This window comes from Lolium perenne, chromosome 6 (genome assembly GCF_019359855.2).
Source record: "Lolium perenne isolate Kyuss_39 chromosome 6, Kyuss_2.0, whole genome shotgun sequence".
NCBI classification, from domain to species: Eukaryota; Viridiplantae; Streptophyta; class Magnoliopsida; order Poales; family Poaceae; genus Lolium; species Lolium perenne.
Window position 1 is genome coordinate 258,185,150 of NC_067249.2, and position 21,459 is coordinate 258,206,608.

General features: G+C 46.1%; 4 protein-coding genes across 4 annotated transcripts; all 4 read left to right on the plus strand.

Moving 5' to 3' along the window:
- Positions 1-241: 241 nt before the first annotated feature.
- Positions 242-5,947, plus strand: LOC139832719 (uncharacterized). Its single transcript, XM_071822538.1, has 4 exons — positions 242-394; positions 4,824-5,352; positions 5,446-5,653; positions 5,747-5,947. Exons 2-4 carry the CDS (start codon positions 4,835-4,837, stop codon positions 5,945-5,947), a joined length of 927 nt encoding a protein of 308 aa, XP_071678639.1. The 5' UTR covers positions 242-394; positions 4,824-4,834.
- Positions 5,948-6,073: 126 nt separating this feature from the next.
- On the plus strand, positions 6,074-7,079 carry LOC127309802 (uncharacterized). Its single transcript, XM_051340524.2, has 4 exons — positions 6,074-6,193; positions 6,287-6,655; positions 6,736-6,936; positions 7,005-7,079. The coding sequence occupies exons 1-4, from the start codon at positions 6,074-6,076 to the stop codon at positions 7,077-7,079; spliced, it is 765 nt and encodes a 254-aa protein (XP_051196484.2).
- Positions 7,080-11,386: 4,307 nt separating this feature from the next.
- Positions 11,387-15,616, plus strand: LOC127309171 (uncharacterized). The gene is made up of 3 exons (XM_051340126.2): positions 11,387-11,476; positions 11,853-11,915; positions 14,522-15,616. Exons 1-3 carry the CDS (start codon positions 11,419-11,421, stop codon positions 15,328-15,330), a joined length of 930 nt encoding a protein of 309 aa, XP_051196086.2. The 5' UTR covers positions 11,387-11,418; the 3' UTR covers positions 15,331-15,616.
- Positions 15,617-19,221: 3,605 nt separating this feature from the next.
- On the plus strand, positions 19,222-21,451 carry LOC127305314 (uncharacterized). Its single transcript, XM_051335722.2, has 2 exons — positions 19,222-19,389; positions 20,717-21,451. Exons 1-2 carry the CDS (start codon positions 19,308-19,310, stop codon positions 21,211-21,213), a joined length of 579 nt encoding a protein of 192 aa, XP_051191682.1. The 5' UTR covers positions 19,222-19,307; the 3' UTR covers positions 21,214-21,451.
- Positions 21,452-21,459: the final 8 nt, after the last annotated feature.

Genomic DNA, 21,459 nt, shown 5'->3' on the forward strand with positions numbered 1-21,459 from the left:
CTGCCGGCCCTCACAGTATGTGTGCATTTTTTTTTTTTTGAAATTTGCATATTACTTATTGTATTTAGGGTAGTTAAAACATATTATGCATGCTAATTTGTAGTTAAAATAAAATTGCATAAAAAATAGAATAGTTTAGTATAGAAATTATTTTAGTAATGGGATTTAGGGCACAATTAGAAATAGTGTATTTATAATAGTTGGATTTAGAGGAAACAAATGGTCTTTATCGCTAATTAGTTTTCTCGCTATGCAGACGATGTTTCGAGGTGGACACAGGGGCCGGCGTTGTCGGGGTGCTTGAGGAGCGTTGCTCGGAGAGACCGTTTTCCCGGAGGGGAATTTGCCGGAGGGTCGTTGGTCTTCTTCGCCGGCTGTCGATCACGCTTCGAGGGTGAGAATCCGTTCGCCTCTCGTGCACCTAGGTTTTTTTTGTGGGTCTAGATCACCAAGTCTGTCGCGATACCTAGGCGTCTCTTCCCGACCGTAAGGGTTACGCGGATAAATATGCATTAGTGGTCTCGCATATTATGAAGCGTAACTCTTACGGCATTTATCGGGACAGTCGGCGGATGCGTAGTTGGGTACGTTCTCCCTGCTCTACCCCGATCCGAGTCAGGATTTCGGCAGCGCCTCCCCGTTGTTCTCCGGATGCACACCCCTCTCGGCTTTCTGGCGAGACGTGTATCGGGAGAGCAGCGGGGAGGTGCTGCCGAAATTCTGTCTCGGATCAGGGTAGAGCAGGGAGAACGTACTCAATCTACGGATCCGGCGGCTGCTAGGAGCCCACCTAGTAGAGATTCAGGTTGATGCATGCGTAAAAAAGGAAAAATTAAAATGCGGATCATGTTTGATATAAATTCTAAGTTCGTCTGTTTTGGTGCTGGTTAGAGGATGGATAACCGTGACTGGATGTACGATGGCAGAATCGGTCCGTGGAAATATACTGAGGAATGGGGAGAAAAGACCAAGCAGTTCGTGGACAGCGCGTTTGACATCCCTAGCAGACCCAGGACAGTTTTTTGCCCTTGTAGTAAGTGCGCTAACCAAAAAACACAGGACAAGGAAACTATGAGTCTTCACCTGATCAAGTCTGGGTTCAAACCGTCCTACAAGATTTGGACTTTTCATGGAGAAAAGGCGAAGAAACGTGCTAGGAAGGAGGTGCGGCAGATTCAGCCTACGAGAGAATATGATACTGGGTTTGATAGGTGCCTAGAGAACTTGGCTAATGGTAATGTGCACGAAAGCCCTCATGTAGAGGCGGAGACATCTAGGGATGCGGAGACAAGTGAGGAGCCGGAGGAAAACACAAAGAAGTATTACGAGGCTTTGTTTGCTTCGAGAAACCCCTACACGTAAATACGGATGTCACCCAACTAGATGCCATCGCTCGCCTTTTGGCCTTTAAGTGCCACGGGAATGCGTGCAGAGATGGGTTCGATGAACTTCTGGTCCTCGTTGGCAGCATTCTGCCGAAAGGGCACCTCTTGCCGCAAAACTTCTACTATTCGAAAAAATTGCTCAGTGACCTCAAGATGTCATCTCAGCAGATACACGCTTGTCCAAAGGGATGCATGCTATTCAGAGAGGAGCATGCTAACACAAACTATTGCATCCATTGCAATAGCTCTAGGTACTTTGAGGTTGACACCAATGGTGATGGTCGAAGAGGCGGACAACGGTTGCCAAGAATATCCTCCGCTATCTTCCGGTCCTACCGAGGATCCGGCGGCTCTTCATGACCGAGGATACGCCCAACAGATGAGGTGGGCTGTAGAAGGGATCAGACCAGACAGTGGCAAGATGATACATCCGTCGGATGGTACTGCATGGAAGAACTTTGTCAAGAAATATCCCCTGAAAGCCGGTGACCCGAGGAGCGTAGCAATTGCGATATCAACCGATGGGTTCAATCCATATGGTATGTCGGCTGCGGTATACGATTGTTGGCCGGTGTTTGTTATTCCCCTGAACCTACCCCCTGGCGTCTGCACGAGATCAGAGTACATGTTTGTGTCGATGATAATCCCTGGACCGAAATACCCGGGTAAGAACATGAACGTGTATCTGGAACCACTGATTGATGACTTGCTTCTTGGCTGGGAAGATCGCGGGATCCGAACTTATGACGCGGCAAAGAAGGAACACTTCGATATGTATGTCTGGTACCACACATCTCTCGCATGACTTGCCGGCCACGTGCTTTGTTCTGCGGGTGGTGTACACATGGGAAGTGGCCTTGTCCGGAGTGCGGGCAAGCCGTGACTTTCTTCACGGCTAAACAAGGGTGGCAAGTATTCCTGCTTTGATGAAGCTCGACGGTTCCTTGAGCAGAATCATGAATACAGAGTGATGTAAAGAGCTTCAAAAAAGGCCGTGTTGTCCATGCACCGAAGCCAATTCCGAAGACCGGACAGGAAACCAAGGCCGAGTTAGACGCTCTCCAGCCTAACCACGATGGGAATGGTTTCTTGGGATATGGGGAGACACACCAATGGACCCACAAGCCGTGCTTCTGAAGCTTCCTTACTTTGAGTTTCTCGAGCTCCCGCATAACATTGATGTAATGCACACCGAGAAGAATATCAGTGAAGCCATTTGGAGCACCATAGTGGACACTGAGAAGACGAAGGATAACATAAAGGCTCGAATTGACCAAGAAAAGTTGTGCGATAGGCCAGAGTTGAACATGAAGCCACCTCATGGTGCCAAAAAACTTGGACTAAGCCACACGCTCCGTTACGCCTCACAAAGGCCCAAAAAGGGAGGTCTTCCAATGGATGAAGGACTCCTTGTTTTTCCCCGATGGGTTCGCAGCCAACTGGATGAGTGTCTTAACATTGAAACGTTGCGAGTACAAGGACTGAAGAGTCATGACTACCACGTATGGATTGAGCGGATAATGCCGGTGATGATTCGAGGCTATGTCCCTGAGAAGACTTGGCGAGTGCTAGCGAGGTTGAGTTATTTCTTCCGCCAGATTTGTGCTAGGGAGTTAGACACTAAAGTGATTGAGAAGGCTGGATGAACAGCACCCATGTTGCTTTGCGATCTAGAGAAGATCTTTCCTCCAGCGTTCTTTAATCCGATGCAACATATGATCCTCCACCTCGCGAAGGAATGCTTAAAGGGGGGCCGAATTGGGGCCGTTGGCGATTTGGTCCCGAGAGAGAAACACAAAAGCTTCGTCGGATGACCGGCAATAAATGCAAGATCGAAGCATCCATAGCCGAGGCAGTCTGAACGTGGAGGTGGCAAACTTCACCACTAAGCACTATGATCCCAACATTCCCACAAAGCACAACCCGGTCCTCCGTTACAATGCCGCCAACAATGAAGATGTACCCAAGCTTAGCATCTTCATAGGGCTTGGCGGCAAGTCAAGTGGCTCGAAGCCGTACACAACGAATTTACCTGAGCGGGAGTTGATCCACTCATATGTCTTGAACACCATGGTGGAAGTGAAGCCGTACATCAAGTAAGTGCTAACCATTTAGTTATTCGCAAACATTCATCGTATGTTCGTGGCTAACTCTTCCTCCGTTCATTCTTATAGACAATTCACGGCTAAATATTGGAGGTATACCCACAGGGATCCTACCTCGGAAGAATCCAAGGATATTTTCGATAAGGGCAGCGGTCACGGTTTGATGGCTGGTTCTGTGGTTTGGTACTATCCTATCCAAATTTGTTTGTACACCGTCGACATTTCGGCCGACATTTCTTGTTCTAAACTTGTCGTCCTAATCTTGTAGGCAAGAACTGACAAAGACATGAATCCCTTGCTACGAAAAATTGCTAGGGGCTTCAACCATTCCGTCGACTCGTTCAATTCTTATGACGTGAACGGGTATCGCTTCCAGACTCCATCAATACACAACAAGCCGTCCAAACAAGAAGACAATAAATAGCGGGGTGGTATGTCAAGGTGATGATGGACTCCATTACTATGGAAGAGTCGAGGGTATATACGAGCTGAATTACGGGTTTGACAAAGGGCTAAATCCCGTCGTATTCAAATGCCATTGGTTCGACCCACGTCGCGTGAGACGGGATCCTGAAATTGGATTGGTCGAAGTTGAAAGAAGCTCTGTTTATAAGGGAGAGGACGTGTACATTTTGGCCACCCAAGCCTTCCAAGTATTCTATCTCCCGTACGCGTGCCGAAACCCGACCAAACGTCTACATGGATGGGATGTTGTGATGACGGTTCCTTCACGCATTAGGCCACCCCCGCCAAACAAGGACGATTACCGCCGCGTAGACCCCTCAACAAGGACTGTTGATTTTTATCAAGAAGAAGGGCTCCCCGGTCATTTCACTATCGACTTGTCGGCCGTTGTTGATAACATGGTCGTAGACGATGAGCAAGAAGAAGATGCGGTTATGGAGGAAGACAATGAAGAATATGAAGCTGAGGATGTGTGTGCCGTAGAAGACCTAAGTTTGCTCGAGGCGTTCAAAGCAGGCATTGACCTAGATCCAAATGGACCACCTCCAGGTTTCATCGATGATTATTGGTTCGCTGAGCCTGATGATGATGAAACATGTGGTCCAAATACGGATGTCGACATAGGCTACTGATCTATGTAGTTGTAATTGTGAGGCTATCCTATATATGTACTGAACTATGTGTTATTTGTAATAAACTATGATCTATGTAGTTGTAATTGTGAGGCTATCCTATGTACTGAACTATGTGCTATTTGTAATAAACTATGATCTATGTACTGAACTATGTGCTATTTATTGTTGATTTCACTAATATTCATCTGTTTACATTGCATACTAATAAACCACTCTTTTCATTGTGTTTGCAGGTGATTGAAACATGCCGCCAAGAAAAAGAAAGGGAGGTTTCAAAAAGAAGATCAAGGCCGTGGCTGAGCTTGTGGGACTTTCGAGTGGTTCGTCGTCGCACACACGTCCTCCTAGCGCTCCTCCTAGCCCTCCACCACGGAGGAAGAATGCCCAGCCACGGCGACTTCGTACCCCTTCTCCTAGTCCTCCCCCAGCCGAGGATGATGACGAGGAGCAGTGGGGTGGGGAGGACGAGGAGGACGGTGAGGAGCACGGTGGGCAGGACGAGGAGGCCGGTGGGGAGGACGGTGGGGAGGACGGTGGGGAGGACGGTGGGGAGGACCTCGAGGAGGATGAGGGGCTGGGGGGTATGCCGCCGGAGCTAGACCCGACCCTAGTTTGGTCTCCGCCGGTGGAGGAGGTGTACGTTGCAGCCGAGGAGAGGCTGGAACCACGGGACAAGAAGCCGTATAGGCGCGGGATTACGAAACTCCCCAAGCTAAAAACTTGGGCCTTCCGCGATGTTGTTCTCGTGCCCGCTGGAAAGAGGTACATGCTGATTTTGGCATTCCATTATTGAAATTTTTATCATTATACATATTTTTATCACATGCATACTGATTTTGGCATTTCGTTGTGCAGCATGTTCAAGTATGGCGACCCGAGGAGGAAGCCGACACGTGAGTACCCGAACATCCTTGGAGGCATAATTAGGAAGCATTTCCCTGGGATTGTCAATCTCCCTACTGGTGGCCGCGACGTGGCTTGGACTTGGAAGCACTACAGCTACGCGGAAGATCCTAGCGGCAAGTACGGAAACATGCAAGAGCGGGTTGTCCGCCACTTCTGGGTACGTGACTTTTGGCTTCTTAGCATTCAAACACTTCTTGGCTACCAATAGTTGCTCTAATTCATCTTATTTTACCTATGTGCATGGTTGCAGAAATACTTCAAGAGGGCTGAGGGCAAGGAAATTGCGTGCGACGTTATCTTACACGAGTTGTGCAGGGTGAGGGTGACTGGCATGCACTACGAGGCACGTGTCCAGTGCGTCCGCGACTGGCACGCCGAGCGCAAAGTTTGGATGAGTAAGGCTGATTGTCGGGATACGCTCATGGCACCATGGCAGTACTGCAGGTATTAGCATCGATGTGTTATTTATTTCCGCATTTTCATGTAGTGTATGTTCTACTAATGCGTCTATCTTGTGGATGTAGGACCCTCCTCGGTGCGTGGGGGACGAGAGGCCGTGCTTTGGGGCGATGGTCAGATGGTGGACATCCCGCGAGTACGCCGGAAGCACGAGGAGGGCAAGCAGAAGCGTTCAGAGATGGGAGGTGGATCACATGTCCTGGGCAGCAAGAACTTGGCCCTTACCTTGCAGGATGAGGTGAGCAAGTGGTTTCTTCATTCTTTCGTTTTATGTTATTGCTAGCCCCGCAAGTGTCTCCCTCTTCACTTAATTGCATGTACTCTTTTGCAGGAAGTGAAGACAGGCGTGGCACCAAACTTGTTTGGCTTTTTCCAAAAGTCGAAGACCAGGAAGGAGCCGCATCCTGAAACGGGGTCCTTGTGGGTCAACGACCTAGCGGAGGGCCAGTGTGGCGCGTACCGCTCGAAGTTCAAGGACAAGCACGGCGAAGACGCCGACCCAACCACCGAAGAGTTTGACGTTGAGGTTGCGGTGCTTGCGGGACAAGGCAAGAAGGGTGGCCGCCTATGGATTGCTGACGGGTTAGTCGACCCAAGTACCATTCCATCTCTACGCCAGATCCGTCGTGGGCGTACGAGCGAGCAGCCTCGGGTAGAGACCCGCCCACGGGCTTCGGACCTAGCTATCGAGAAGTTACGGGTAAGTTCTTCGTCGATCCTCTATGCTTCATTACATGTTTTCCATTGCAATGTTACTGACATCGCGGCAACACAACGTAGGCGGAGATGGAAGAAAGGGAACGGAGGCACCAAGAGGAGCAGATGCAGATGCAGCAGCAGCTTAGGGAGAACATGCGAGATGCAGCAGCGAGATGTTGCGAGATGCAACAACAGCAGCAGATGTTCCAGCAGATGTTCATGACTTCCCCACCGGGGAGTAGTGCTCCTAGCACGTCGTGTCCTCCTATGTTCCCACATTTTGTAAGTGGTTAACTTAATATCTCCGTCTCAATCTTGTTTGTTGTCTAACCGAACTTTGGATATTGCAGATCCCCACGCCCGATCCGGCTGTGATGGCGCTCCTCCGGCCAAGCGCCAAGTCGAGCCCGCCGACACTGGCTTGACCGTCAACAATACGGGCATCATCCGAGCTGCAGCAGTTTCTAGGTGAGTTCTCCTACACTTCTAATTCTTCCATACCATGTCACTTGTGAATTTTAGCCATTCAACCATGTCAATTTTAGCCATTATGTTCAATTTTACCTATTCCATGTTAATTTTAGCCATTCCATGTCATCCTTAGCCATTATGTTGAATTTTAGCCATTTCATGTCAATTCTAGCGATTATGTTCAATTTTAGCCATTCCATGTCAATTATAGTTCTTCCATGTCAATTCTAGTTCTTACATGTCAATTTTAGCCATTCCATGTCAATCTTAGCCATTATGTTGAATTTTAGCCATTTCATGTCTATTCTAGCGATTATGTTCAATTTTAGCCATTCAATGTCAATTCTTGTTCTTCCATGTCAATTCTAGTTCTTGCATGCCACTTATGCATCTATATATGAACTCGTAGGAGGACAAGGAGATGGAGGACAAGGAGGTGGAGAAGGACAAGGAAGTGGAGGACAAGGAAGTGGCGAAGGTTGACGTTGCTTGTATGAACTTTGTTGTGTGAGCTTGGAGCATTCTATGTATGAATTTGTTGTTGGACTACTTTGTTGTTGGTGGACTTTGTTGTTGTTGGACTTTGTTGTTGGACTATTGTATGGACTTTGTTGGACTATTAGTGGTTGAACTATGTTGTTGATGATGTGCAAATGTCTATATATTGTGCTATATATGTATCTGGAAATATATATCTATTTTGTGAATTATATGTGCAGGGATTAAATGGAAACAGCAAAAACCTGGAATTTTTTCAGCACCTTTGCCGTGCACATGCGCACGGCAAAGAGAAAGCCGCACGGCAAAGGCTTTCTTTGCCGTGCACATGCATACGGCAAAGGGTGCCTATGCTGCCCCCTGGTGTTGCTGTAGGATTCTTTGCCGTGTGGCTTGGAGTGGTGGCACACGGCAAAGCCAAGTGTTTGCCGTGCGGCTTGGCGCGGAGGCGCACGGCAAAGTAGGGGGCACGGCAATGACGCCCAGCGCACGGCAAAGCAAACCGCACGGCAAAGGCAGGCGCAGCGCACGGCAAAGCTAGGTCGCACGGCAAAGCCTTTGCCGTGCGGTTTTCCCTCGACGCACGGCAAAGGCGCCTTTGCCGGCCGGATCGTTGCCGTGTGTTCTTTGCCGTGCAAGGCCGCACGGCAAAGCCTTTGCCGAGAGGATTTGGGCCTTTGCCGTGTGATATTGGCGCACGGCAAAGAACAGTTCTCCCGTAGATTCTGGTGGCAGATGCCTTGATAGACATACATTTTCCCTAAACTATAATCGTTGCCGTGATAATTTCATTCTATGATAGCACACGATAGACTTGGTGGATTTGCTATGATAGGAACTTAGAGTGATTTTTTGGATAATTTTTATGAAGTTCTAATTAAGACTTCCTATCAAGAAATCCTAGAAGAATAGCTCGATTGTGCTGAAGTATTTGGTATTTCAAATTTTCTCTATTTTTTGTAAGATGTAATTATTTGATTGTATTACCACCAGTTCAGTTACTTTATACAATATATATGATCTAATTTTTGTCTTCACAACAGCAATGGATTTCTCGGGTAAAGACTAGGGTCCCATTAGAGGAAGCAAAAATTAAATGAGCGTTCGCACTGAGCTTGCTATAGCAACAAATAAATGAAAAAAATTAAGGATGTCACAGAAATTTCTATAGGTATTGTTGTGTAATTTTAAGATCATGATCTGATTCATTTGTTTTTCTTGTGAAAATGGGGCCATGACGTTCATCTACATTTAAAATTTGATGCTACAACTTGATCAAGTCCTTAAGTAGGCTCATCATGTGGAACACAAGTGGGTTTTAGTGTATGGGCACACATCATTTTCGGTGTTGCAAACGACGGAAGTGTGACCTGTTTCACGCTTAATTTGATTCCATCTCCTATATGGATCAAAGTAACAAGACACAGCGCCCAATGCTGACGTCCATGGTAAGTTATAGTTGGAGAGGCTAACGTTGAGCATCAAGATTAGATTGGTTAAAGGTTTTGAACGGTATCTTTTCGCTAAACTTGGGAAAAAAGGTTCACTTTTATCAAATCTCACTGTAACCGCTTCAATAAAAGCACTAATAATTTGTTTGTTTATTTATTTGCTCATGGCATTAGGAAATTGGAAAGAATTTCACAGCCTTTAAATCTTGAGGAATACAAAATGAAAAGGCAAATACACTGGTGGGAGGACAGGGTATGCCGTGGCTTTACAACTTGCTTTACAACCACACCATGCATGCACTTACATGTAGTACCCATACGTCTAAGGAAAATGTGGTGCACTTTTGAAAAAAAAAAGAACAAGTTGAAACTTAAATTCAGTAGTGGGAAAGTGAGCAATTGCCTATCCGTCCACGAAAGGCAGCTAGTCAGCTCGCAACCCATAAATGTAGGATGCTGCTGGCCACCGGAGCTCTGTCGCGACGTGGCTAATTATAGTAATGTGGAACGGAGATAGGTTAAATAAAAATCTGTATGGTACATTATACAACCTCGTTTCATATTACTCCGCCTATAAGGACTTTTCAAAGTCAAATTTTGCCAAGTTTTATCAATTATATTACGAAGCTTAAATTTAACCAAATCTTATATAGAGAATATTATAGACCAGAGGGAGTATGTACTAGTCAAGCGTAGATTTACGACAACATCTTTGCCCCCTCGTTCCTTAGCTCACGACATCTCCAACGCGACGACCCATCCCGCGCCCGCGCGTTCGGATGGGTTTAACCGGACGAATTCACGGTCCAACGCGGCAATGTACCGTAAATGCGGATGGCCGCACCGTCCGGAACGACGCAAACCCGGCCCAAATCTGGGCTAGGTTTGCGCGGCCGCGATGGCACGCGGCGTCCGGTCACGTCCGGATGCTCGCCTGCTCGTCTCCCTTGGGCCCATCTGTCGGTGAGCGCGCGCGTGTTATTAAATGTGGACTAGAGGGATCTGTCCCTGTCAATCCACTCCCCACTCCGTCCCCACTCCCTCGACGGTTCCGCACGCACGCGCAACCACCGCCATGGCCCCGAAGAGACGCTTCGCTCCCGGAGCCAACGACGGCGAGGCGAGCAGCAGCTGCCGTCCTCCACCGGCGCTGCGGGCCAGAGGAAACCGTGGAGGTCTCCGCATCGGAGAGGCCGCCCGCGGCGGCGCGGCATTGGCGCAACCTGCGCCGCTGCTGCTGAAGCCGAAGGAGGAAGAAGACCCCGACCTCCGCGCCGCTCTGGCGCTGTCAGCGGCGGAAGAGGAGGCGAAGTGGCCGCATCTCGAAGCGGCCATTCGCACCTCCGCGATGCAGGAGGAGGCCCGACAGCAGGTCGACGACGCCGAGGCCTGGGCCTTCTACGAGCAGGTCCTCACGGAGGACGCAGCGGCGCAGCGGCAGGAGGAGGCCCGGCTCCGCCGCGAGGAGCAGATGTGGCAGGAGGCCAGGCGCCGCGCGGAGGAGGAGAGGCGCCAGAAGGCCAGGCGCCTCGCCTGGCAGGAGAGGGAGCAGCGCCTCAGGGAGGAGGAGCAGCTCCGGGCTGCTGCGGCGGAGCAGCGGGCGGCTGCGGACCCCCACTCCGCCTGGGAGGAGGCCCTGTGGTCTCCGTGGCCGGAGTCCCCGGCGCGGTCGAGCCACAATAGTACCTCGCCGCTCGGGGACATCGACGACGCCACAGGGACTAGGCGGCGCACCGGCGGCCACCGCGTCCTCATCAAACCCTAATAGAAGATTATATTTTTTAAAATTTTAAAGCCCATATAAAGGGCTTCTTTTGTAGTTAAATTTGCCCAAAATAGGGCATATGTACAAATTTGACCAAAATAGGACATATATTTAATGAACTATGTTTACATTTAAATATTTTCCTTTGTTTTATTGTCTTCAGTTTTGCGATGCGTTCGCGCGTTGGACGCAGTGTGCGACCCAAACAGACACGCAGACGCGAGCCGCTGTCCGGGTGTCCGCGCGGCCACCCAAATGACCCAAAACGGACGGCCCAGCACGTCCGTTTGGATCGCCACGTTGGAGATGCCCTCAGATGCCTTGTTCCAGGGGATAGTTGTAGCTCTCAAGCATGTTTAGTTGCTTAATTCTATCTATCTTAGATCTAGCTTTAGGTTGTTTAAGACCGGCGGGACGGCCGTAATGGGTGGTAGAGTATACTATATGCGTAGTACTAAGTATGGCACTAACATTTCCTGTTTTACAGCTAGCACATCTGCTATATATACCTAGCCTTCGAGTTATTTCGCTTAAGGGAACAGATCGATGATCCATCCTGTAGCTAACACTGCAGGAGTTATGAGCAATCTCTCTCCTTCGGGCAACGGAAGTGGTGTACCTCATAACAGCACAAAAGGTATGTCCGTACTCTCTCCCTCACTCCCTGCATGCCTTCCTTCCACCTCTCTCGATCTCTCACCCAACTCTACTCGTGAACAGATACAAAGGGAACTGAGTTTTGAGTACCATATTCGTCGTCATGATATATTTTTGTTAGTACTATTCTACATATACATAGTATGAACTGAGTTGTGTACTTCCTTATTGAAAACATTGCTGCACAAAATGAAGATTTAGCCTTAGACATTTATCCCCTCCATCACGTAATATAAGATACTATTACAACACCGTCTTCTACTAAATGAAACGATATTATCCAACATGTTGCATATTAAGTGATGATTAACCGTACTTTTTATGAAATGGTTACTAATTTAGCTGGTGTTTTCTAGAGGAATCCATTGTTGACTTGCCGGAGCGAAGCAGTGATAGTCATGTACCCAAAACAGCAATAGGTATGGAGTCAACGCCTTCCACACCACAAACCCCCTCCCCATCCCTCTCTTTCCTACATAAATACATATTTGTACTTTCTTTCAACTTCCGAATCTCTCTAAAATGCACAATAAAAATACCATAAATGAACAAGAAACCGTAGACAGCAAGGACGCGCCGTGCGCCGCGCCGCAAACTTCCTAGTCCTACTATCATAGTTGTTGATGTGAGTGTTCCATGACCGTGACAGGGTCTTTCTTTTCTTTTATTTTTCTATCTTTTTTATCTTTTTCTTGGCTATGTACATCCTTGATGTCTTTGTGCATCTTGTTGGTGTACATGCTAAATGTATTTGGTATCTTTGTGATATAAATATATCTTTTTTACCGAAAAAATAATAGTTTTTTATTAGTCAAGTTCAAAGGTACCAATTTTTTTTGAGCGAAATTCAATTATTTCGCTAACCCACAGTACTATGTACTATGTACACAACATCCTTATTTGTAGGACACATGCTAATTTTGATCCATGAGTACTATGTACACAATATCATTATTTGTAGGACACATGCTAATTTTGTTCCTAACCAGATAAAATGTGAGCTGAAACTTTTACCTGATATTTCAATGAAAACGATTGAACGAAATAAGGTCACAATCTATTACTATTATATACTAAAAGCAATATATGGGATAAGGTTTTAACAAAGACACCACAGTGATACACATAGGATAAAAGTATAGTATTCGTTGATTTTGATTTTAACTGCAAAGGTGCAAATTAAAAGATACTCCGTAGTAAAATTACATAGATACAAGTCTATAGTCCGACCAGTGTCACGCACATTCCACCGTCAATGCTAACAAGAAAATAACAAAACATGAGATATTAGAACACTAGCTAACTATATTTGTTCGGAATGGAAAAGGTGCAATGAAAATAAAATAAAAATGCTAGGTACATCAAGAAGGTAAAAAATATCTAGACACGAAGAGTTACACGGTGACGGCGCTGCAATTCCGAGATATACATACACACGGGGCGTTCGATGTGCATGTACACGGATACACATATATTACATGCCTGGATTCACGTGGAAATAAACCAGTTATTGGCTTAATATATAATCCATCGAACCATCGAAACCCAAGGAAAAAAATAGTGCCCTATAACAAAATAATGCCAGCTTTAAAAATAACATCATTAGCATGCTATATCGCGCTATAGCATGCTACTACCTCCATCCCAAATCTTAAAGTTTATATTATTTTTAAAAAGTCAAACAATGTCAACTTTGAATAACTTTTCACCAAAAAAAATTAACATGTAAAATAAAAATTCAATATCATTAGATAGTTAATGAAATATATTTTCGTATGATATGGTATCTACAAAACATTATATTTGTTAATAGATTCTTCTAAAAATTTGGTCAAATTTTACTTGGTTTGACTTTTCAAAAAATCAGCCTGAAACTTTGGATGGAGATAGTATTAGTGAGGCATTGTACACTAATTAATTTAGTGTAGCCTCTCCAGATATGCTATAATGGTGTACTAACGTACGCTGAAATAGCGTGCAAACATATAGTGTCTTTGTTTAAAAATAAGTATCACTGCTTTATCTTGATTTGTATGTATCTATATATATTTTAGCGTGTAAATACATACGAATATGTACAAATTCACGACACTTATTTTGTAACGGAGGGAGTACTTAGTTAAAAATCATCTTGAACAGTCAATAACATCCAACCCATCGGAGAACCGGCAACCACGGCCAACCTACCAAAGAGATATTTCCTCGTCGAAGGTCCAATCACCATGGTAGTGCATAAGTTTTTTGATGGATCAAGAAGAAGTGGACAGAAAACTGTATATTTCTTTTTGCTGATGATCAAACAGGACCTGCAACCGCCAAATATAGGATAGAAGTTACTTATCTAGTTACATTATCTAACTATAGTTTTTAAACCAACAATGGTTTTCCTTCGATTTTCTCCACATCATCAAGACTTTGTTTTCCAAACTACAATATAGGTTTCATAAGGCACACACTTTAGTTACAAGGTATTGAAGCATAGACGATGTGTATCTATTTATTTTGGTCCCAAGAGGATTTCCTTCCATTTTCCCCATATTCAAATTTTATTGTGGAATATCAGATGTATGAAGGCAGCGTATCATTAGTACAAGCATTTTCTTCATTCCTTTATTTTCTCGAGTGGGTGTCATTAGCTATTTAATGGAAGGATTTCCTCGATGCTGCAAGTGAAGGATTTTAACATACTAAATAAGAAATGATTGGAGGTTTCAAAGCGTCGAGGATAAACTTGTGGCTAAGAGAAGTAATGTTCACTCTATTTTAAAGTGGTGCGGTAGATGAAGTTGCAATTTAAACTCAAGCCAGTTGAATTTGATAGTAGAAAGATTCAAGTATGAAGTATCAAGGTTATTTACTAGAGACATGTTAGTTCAAAACATAAGTGATTCTCATTACCGGTTAAACACATAAAGAATTCGTTTTTGGTACCTAGCCTCGTGACGACTGAGCTAATAAAAAAATCACCCTAGCTACATTTTAAACCAGAGTCATAAAAAGTTTGATGTCTATTTGTTGCATGCAGGAGACGAGTCTTCAAAACAAGTTGAGCAAGCAGCTGTCGACGGTCCACATGAGATGTCAATCGAGGAGTTGTTGAACAAAATAAAAGGAGCCGATGGCATATCGGTACTATTCGTCCCCAGCACCGATGGACGTCGGCTAGTGGCAGTAGCTTTGAACGGCCTTCGGGATGGAAGAGGATCCCCCGATGTACCCACTCCTGCCGTTGTGATGAAAGAGGGTATGGAGGAGGATAAGAATCACCATAAGGATCTGGCTGGCACGAATCAGGAGGGCTTCCGGACCTGGCTAATGTTCCTGGCGTCACTCGCTGCCACCGTAACCTTCACCGCTGGCCACGCCCCGCCCGGTGGTTTCTGGTCCGCTGACGACAAGGCCAATGGATACGTTGCTGGCACCTCGGTCATGCGTGACAAATTTTTCTACAGGTACCTGGCCTTTTATTACAGCAACACCGCTGCCTTCTTCGTCTCCCTCACGATCATCGTGATGCTCGCTAAAGATAAAAAGGGGAACGACCGGGCCAGCAGAATGAATGATCCCATTGAACACAATCGTTTTGTTTTCATAGGCCTTGTTGCTACTTGCATTCTGAACCTGGGGAGTAGCTACGTCACCGGCTCGTCGCATAACCCTAAAGAAGGGATGCCCAGCATGGTTATGTTTGCATCCGTCCTTATCTACTTGTCTCTGCATTGGATCAAGGAAACGATAGCATGGGTTAAGAAAATACCCTCCAAAATAAGGCAAGCTTGGCTAAAAAAGGATACCAACAGTATGATGCTACAAGTAACCGTCAATGCTAAGTAAGGCCTAAGGAAGAAGAGATGTTGCCTAGAAGAAACAAGAAAGATCCTTAGATGGCAACATGCTTGCCTGCGTGCAAACTTATGTCCTCTACTAGTAAACAATGGTAATTATGTTAGATACGGTCGAGATGCCATTTACGCTATGCATATTTACGTTTCCATATGTATGCTTGTCAGAACAATTATGTTCTACGCGTTTGTTTGTAGTACCTCCTATTATGAGAGATATGAAGTTGAGTTCTAAGTTGATTCCATTTATGTCATGGATATGCCAAGGAAAAAAATTATCAGCTACGACTCATTTCAAATTTCGTTCTAACGTTGTTCCAAGTCAAATTTCTTTAATTTTGACCTAAATTATAGAAACTTCTCAACATCTATTGTTAGATTATTAGGCGATGGAGATGTGTTGGCCTGGAATTTGGAGAAGGCGGGCATTTGGAGAAGACGGGCTTTTGTTGTCGTTTGTTTTTCATTTACTTTGCATCTTGCGGGATGGTGGGATGAAGCAGCTCAGGCTAACCTTACATGTATGCGCACATGAAACCTGCTCCACGCTTGACATGCAATTTGTATTATGTAAGTGGTTTTATGGGTGTCTGTCTCTCTCACCGTAGTTAAGATCCAATTTACAATCTGCACTTGACAATACTTGTATCACCGTTGTAGTTCTCGTTCGTAGGTAAGAACGGTTCTTATTCGAAAGCCTCAAGCCACGTAAAATATGCAAAAAAAAATTAGAGACGTCTAACTTGTTTTCGCAGGGGCATGTGATGTGATATGCCATGATGAGATTGTGATTATATTTTGATGTATGAGATGATCATTATTGCATTATGGCAACCGGTAGGAGCCTAATGGGTGTCTTTAAATTTGTTAAGACATGCTGATACGTCCAAAACGTATCTACTTTCCCAAACACTTTTGCTATTATTTTGCCTCTAATTTGTGTATTTTGGATACAACTAACACGGACTAACGTTGTTTTCAGCAGAATTGCTCTGGTGTCTCGTTTTTGTGCAGAAATCCAACTTTCAGGAAAATCCCCGGAATTTATGTCGAAGGTCTTATTTTTCCAGAAGAATTACGGAGCCAGAAGGGCAAGCCAGGTGGAGGCCTGAGGCCCCCACACACTAGGCCGACGCGGCCCAGGAGGGGGGCGCGCCGCCCTATTGTGTGGCCGCCTCGGCTGGCCTCCGACCCCCTCCTCTGGACTATTTAAAGGTTTCAATCTAAAAACGCGAGAGGGGAAGTCGAAGTCGCTAGAAACCCTCCAGAACGCCGCCACATCGCGAAACTCCGTCTCGGGACCAGAAACTCCGTTCTGGCACTCCGCCGGGACGGGGAATTGGAGGAGATCATCGCCATCATCACCACCGACGCCTCTCCATCGACCAGCCATGTTTCCCCCATCCATGTGTGAGTAATTCCCCCGCTGTAGGCTGAAGGGGATGGTAGGGATTGGATGAGATTGGTCATGTAATAGCATAAGATTGTTAGGGCATAGTGCCTAGTGTCCGTAATTGGTACTTTGATGATATTGTTGCAACTTGTTATGCTTAATGCTTGTCACTAGGGCCCGAGTGCCATGATCTCAGATCTGAACATGTTATTGTTTCATGATGATATGCATTGTTTTATGATCTTACCTGCAAGTTGTATACACATGTCGCTGTCCGGAACCCGAGGCCCCAAAGTGACAGAAATTGGGACAACCGGAGGGGAAGGTAGTGATGTGAGGATCACATGTGTTCACAGAATGTTAATGCTTTGCTCGGTACTTTATTAAAAGGAGTACCTTAATATCCAGTAGATTCCCTAGAGGCCCGGCTGCCACCGGCTGGTAGGACAAAAGATGTTGTGCAAGTTTCTCATTGCGAGCACGTACGACTATATACGGAACACATGCCTATGGATTGCTTAGTACTTGGACACCGCTTTATTATTATCTGCAAATGCCCTGATTTGATTGTTACATGAGTTTCATCTCATCCATGCAACGCCCATCATCCATCCCTGTGCGTACAGTATTTTAATCCTGCTGTTTACTATAATCACTACTGCTGTCTTTGTTACAATCCTGCTGCTGTTATTTCACTACTGCTACTGCTATAAACTGTTACTACTGATAAACTCTTGCGAGTAAGTCTGTTTCCAGGTGCAGCTGAATTGATAACTCCGCTGTTAAGGCTTTCAAGTATTCTTTGTCTCCCCTTGTGTCGAATCAATAAATTGGGTTTTACTTCCCGCGAAGACTGTTGCGATCCTCTATACTTGTGGGTCATCACATGCGTGTCTATTCATCATGTAATAGCCTAATTTCTCGTCCGCCACCATCACACCTTCGTGCTGCTGGGATTCTGAGGGGATATACTACATCCGCTGCCCGCTGGAACGGGGGATGAAGGTCTTCATTGACTCCGTACGTGTGACCAAGTACGGAAGTACTACTGAATTGTAGCACCGGAAGGACGTCTTTATGAACCACGAGATCGTATCTCGTTCAGCCTTTGGATCTTCGAGGGTTAGTTCTCATGTATATCGATGCACATATCTTGTAAATTATATCTTGGATTTTCCATAGATTAAATCTTGATTTTATTCGTTATTGCGATAAAAATTTATTGTATTCTACGGTACGAACCCTACACTACCATGATGGGCACGAACCTCGAGAAATAAATAAACGGTGACAGAAACACCCACACCTATGACCATGCGTGAATGTACAGAAGTATTTCCAGTGTAGGAAAGCAGTATCGTGTCTAGTACGGTTGCTTACATACTTGGGTTAAAGTGACGCGACCGAAATATACACAAACGACCATACTAGCATCTAGTTGAACAAAGTTATTAAGCTACACGTGGTCTATTTTTTGTCCTGTTAGTTCACAATTTCTTTTTTTTGTTTTTTGTTTTTCATTCTTTTCTATTTCTTTGTGCAATGTGTGAATGCTTTTTCTAATCCAGTGAATATTGCATGCCTATTTTTCCGGTCACATGAACACTTTTAAATCTTGCAATAACTTTTTAAAACAATACTAACTTTTATTAAACCAAATTTAAAATCCCACAAACAATTTATTGAACAACTTTAAGGCCCGTGAACATTTTTGAAACCTCAAGTTTTTTTAAGATTACAATCATTTGTCGAAACTCACGAACAATTTTTTAAAACCTTGCAAATGTTGTTTAATTGCACAAACACTTTTTAATCTAGCGAACAATTTTTAAGCAGCGCAAACTATTTTTGAACCATACAAACAATTTTAAGGCTGCGAACATTTTGAGACTTTAAGGGTTTTTTTTAGTTGTACAAACTTTTTTGAACCATTTACAAATTTTTGAACGTCGCAGCCTAATTTTTTGAACCGTATGAACATCAATAAGGTTCGCGAACAGATTTTAAATCTCACGATTTTTAAAATTCTATGAGCATTTTCTAAAATCCCGTGAACAAGTTTTTGAACTTTGCAACTTTTTTTTGACCGTACATAACATTTTTAATCATAGATATCATTTTTTGAAAACCTCACCATTTTTAAGTTATAAGTACGTATTTTAGATCTTCCGAACACTTTTTTAAACCTCGGAAACTATTATTTGTCCAGTGCAAACATTTTGAAGGATCGTAATCATTTTTTAAACATCACACTTCTATTAATTGTACAGACATTTTTCAAATATCGCGAGCAAAATTTTTAAACCTCTCAAGTAATTTTTTTAAACATGTATTAATTAAGCATCACAAATTGTTCGTAATCATTTTTCCAAATGATTATGTTCTTTTACTGCACTTTTGTTCCAAAAAAGACCACATGTTCGTAGTTTTAGCCCATATAAAAGGAATGGCCCAGTTAAGAGTACACGGGCCTCTTCTTCTCCTCCAAGAAGAAGACGCGGACATTTTGCTCGAAAAAGTAATCAGACACAAAGCACACGCGGCCGCTCTCTCTTCCCCTCTCCTCCGTCGACGCCATGGCCGCCGCCCGGATGCTCCCGCTGCTGCGCCGCCGCCTCGCCAGCGTCCTCTCTCAACCGACCGCTCCTTCTCCTCGTGGTGAGCCCCCCAACCTGTTAGCCTCCCCCGTAGACCCTGCATAAATCTCCCAGTAGTAACCTTTCTTGCTGGAGTGGTCAGAGATTCATGGGTCAAATCCCTAACCTGTTGGCATCCCCCAAGCGATTGTTTGTTCAAATTCCCACGGTTTTGTCAAAAAATTCTGCGAGCGCTGCGCGATTGATCCACTCAAAGCCTTTGATTTTTTTGGGGGGATGCAGTAGTACTACTAGTAGTCCCTTGTGTTGTGAACTTGTGATGTGCTCCCTCTTAGAGCAGGTCTAACAGACCCCTTAAAAGGGCCAAACCCGTAAAATAACTGCCAAAATACGGGGTTGGGCTCTACCCGGCCGTCTAGCAGACCCCGTAAAACTGGCCCCCGGGTCGATTTTTTACAGTTTTGGATACGGGGCAGCTCTTCGCCCCCTACTTGTACGGGGTGGGAAGGGGAATACAGGGCCAAACCATCATTGTTTCCTCCACTGCGCGCGAACCATTTCAGTGAAACCCAACCGCTGCCGCCGCCGCCCGATCTCCTCGCTCGCGCCCTCCAGCCTCGGAAGGGGCGCCTTGCCCGCGGCGACGGCGACCGACTCGCGCATCCCTGTTCCCGGCGGCGCCCAGGCGTGGCGCAGTCCCACGATCGCCGCCATGTGGTGCTTGGCCGACAGGTGCCGGAGCTAGCGCGGGCGGCCGGTGGGAGGTGGCCTGAGCGGGAGCGTGTGGGCGCGGTCCTGGCTGCGGCTCCGCCGAGTGGGCGCTGGTGGCGTGCTGCGCAGCTGCGCTGCGGGTCAAGCGGGGGCCGGGCGGGGAAGCGTGCAGGGGCGGCGGCCGCGGCGGGGCGGGGCGGCGGCCGCGGCGGGGCGGGGCAGCGGCGGGGGGCGGCGGACGGGGCGGGGCAGCACGCAGGGGCGGCGGTGGGGGCGGCTGCCGGCCGGGCAGGGCTTGGGGCAGGGGTGGTTGGAGGAGGAAGAAGGAGAGGAGGAAGAAAAGAAAAAAAAGAAATTGATTTGGCATATTTTAGGAATATGCCCTTTTACAGTTTAGAGATACGGGGTCTGCTAGCTCGGATGAGTTTTCGGCCGATCGAAATCGAATACAGGGCCCTCTACTCGCGTTTTAAGGGGCGAAAAAATACGGGGTCTGTTAGACATGCTCTTATGGGAGTGACCCTGAATTCTGAAGAGCATGTTTCTATGTGGAAGGGCGTTACTAGTTCCTGACAGATTGGCAAACACCTGAAGATTTTCATCATATGTATGTCAGCTATTGGCACTTTTGCACTTCCAATTAATTAACAGCAAACTGGGAACTCTTTTCATTGCAGGACTATTGTTTCCTTCTCCAGCAACCGCAGGGTTAAGGTCCCTCCAAACGATCATCGAAGCGAGCAACAGCAGCCCGCACGAGCGTCACCAAGACCAAGAGAGTTCCAAGCCCGACGCCCCTCCGCCGCCGCCACCTTCGGTCCCTGCAGCCGCAGAGTCGAGCTTCAAAGTCAGGGACGCCTCGAGCCTGAAGATCTCGCCGAGACACGACCTGGCAATGATCTTCACGTGCAAGGTCTGCGACACCAGGTCCATGAAGATGGCCAGCCGCGAGTCGTACGAGAACGGGGTGGTCGTCGCCCGCTGCGGTGGCTGCAACAACCTCCACCTGATGGCAGACAGGCTCGGTTGGTTCGGCGAGCCCGGGAGCATCGAGGACTTCCTGGTGGACAAAGGGGAGGAGGTGAAGAAAGGCGCAACGGATACTCTCAACTTTACTCTGGAGGACTTGGCTGGGACTCAGGTCAACTCCAAGGAAACTTCTGGGGAAAATTAGGTTTCTTTGTAATATGTTGGCTTATGGTTAGCGAGAGCTTTTGGCTTGGTTTCATGTCCTCTCAAATAGAATACAAGTTGTTAAGTTCTTGCTTAAGGCTGCAATACTGAATTGCTTCTAGTGCACTACTCGCATTCTGTAGCAGATTGTGTATTATCATCCTTGTTTGATCATGTTCCTGATAATGTAATGCTGCCTTCTGAACTTTTAGTTATGAAAACTGTACTGTTAACTACAAGTACGACT

Coding starts and splice junctions, on each gene's coding strand:
- LOC139832719 (XM_071822538.1), top strand. CDS start 4,835: ATGCCGCCAAGAAAAAGAAAGGGAGGTTTCAAAAAGAAGATCAAGGCC. Junction 5,353..5,445: donor CTCGTGCCCGCTGGAAAGAG/GTACATGCTGAT, acceptor TTCGTTGTGCAG/CATGTTCAAGTATGGCGACC. Junction 5,654..5,746: donor GGGTTGTCCGCCACTTCTGG/GTACGTGACTTT, acceptor GCATGGTTGCAG/AAATACTTCAAGAGGGCTGA.
- LOC127309802 (XM_051340524.2), top strand. CDS start 6,074: ATGGTGGACATCCCGCGAGTACGCCGGAAGCACGAGGAGGGCAAGCAG. Junction 6,656..6,735: donor TAGCTATCGAGAAGTTACGG/GTAAGTTCTTCG, acceptor AACACAACGTAG/GCGGAGATGGAAGAAAGGGA. Junction 6,937..7,004: donor CTCCTATGTTCCCACATTTT/GTAAGTGGTTAA, acceptor TGGATATTGCAG/ATCCCCACGCCCGATCCGGC.
- LOC127309171 (XM_051340126.2), top strand. CDS start 11,419: ATGAGCAATCTCTCTCCTTCGGGCAACGGAAGTGGTGTACCTCATAAC. Junction 11,477..11,852: donor ACCTCATAACAGCACAAAAG/GTATGTCCGTAC, acceptor GGTGTTTTCTAG/AGGAATCCATTGTTGACTTG. Junction 11,916..14,521: donor TGTACCCAAAACAGCAATAG/GTATGGAGTCAA, acceptor TGTTGCATGCAG/GAGACGAGTCTTCAAAACAA.
- LOC127305314 (XM_051335722.2), top strand. CDS start 19,308: ATGGCCGCCGCCCGGATGCTCCCGCTGCTGCGCCGCCGCCTCGCCAGC. Junction 19,390..20,716: donor GACCGCTCCTTCTCCTCGTG/GTGAGCCCCCCA, acceptor TTTTCATTGCAG/GACTATTGTTTCCTTCTCCA.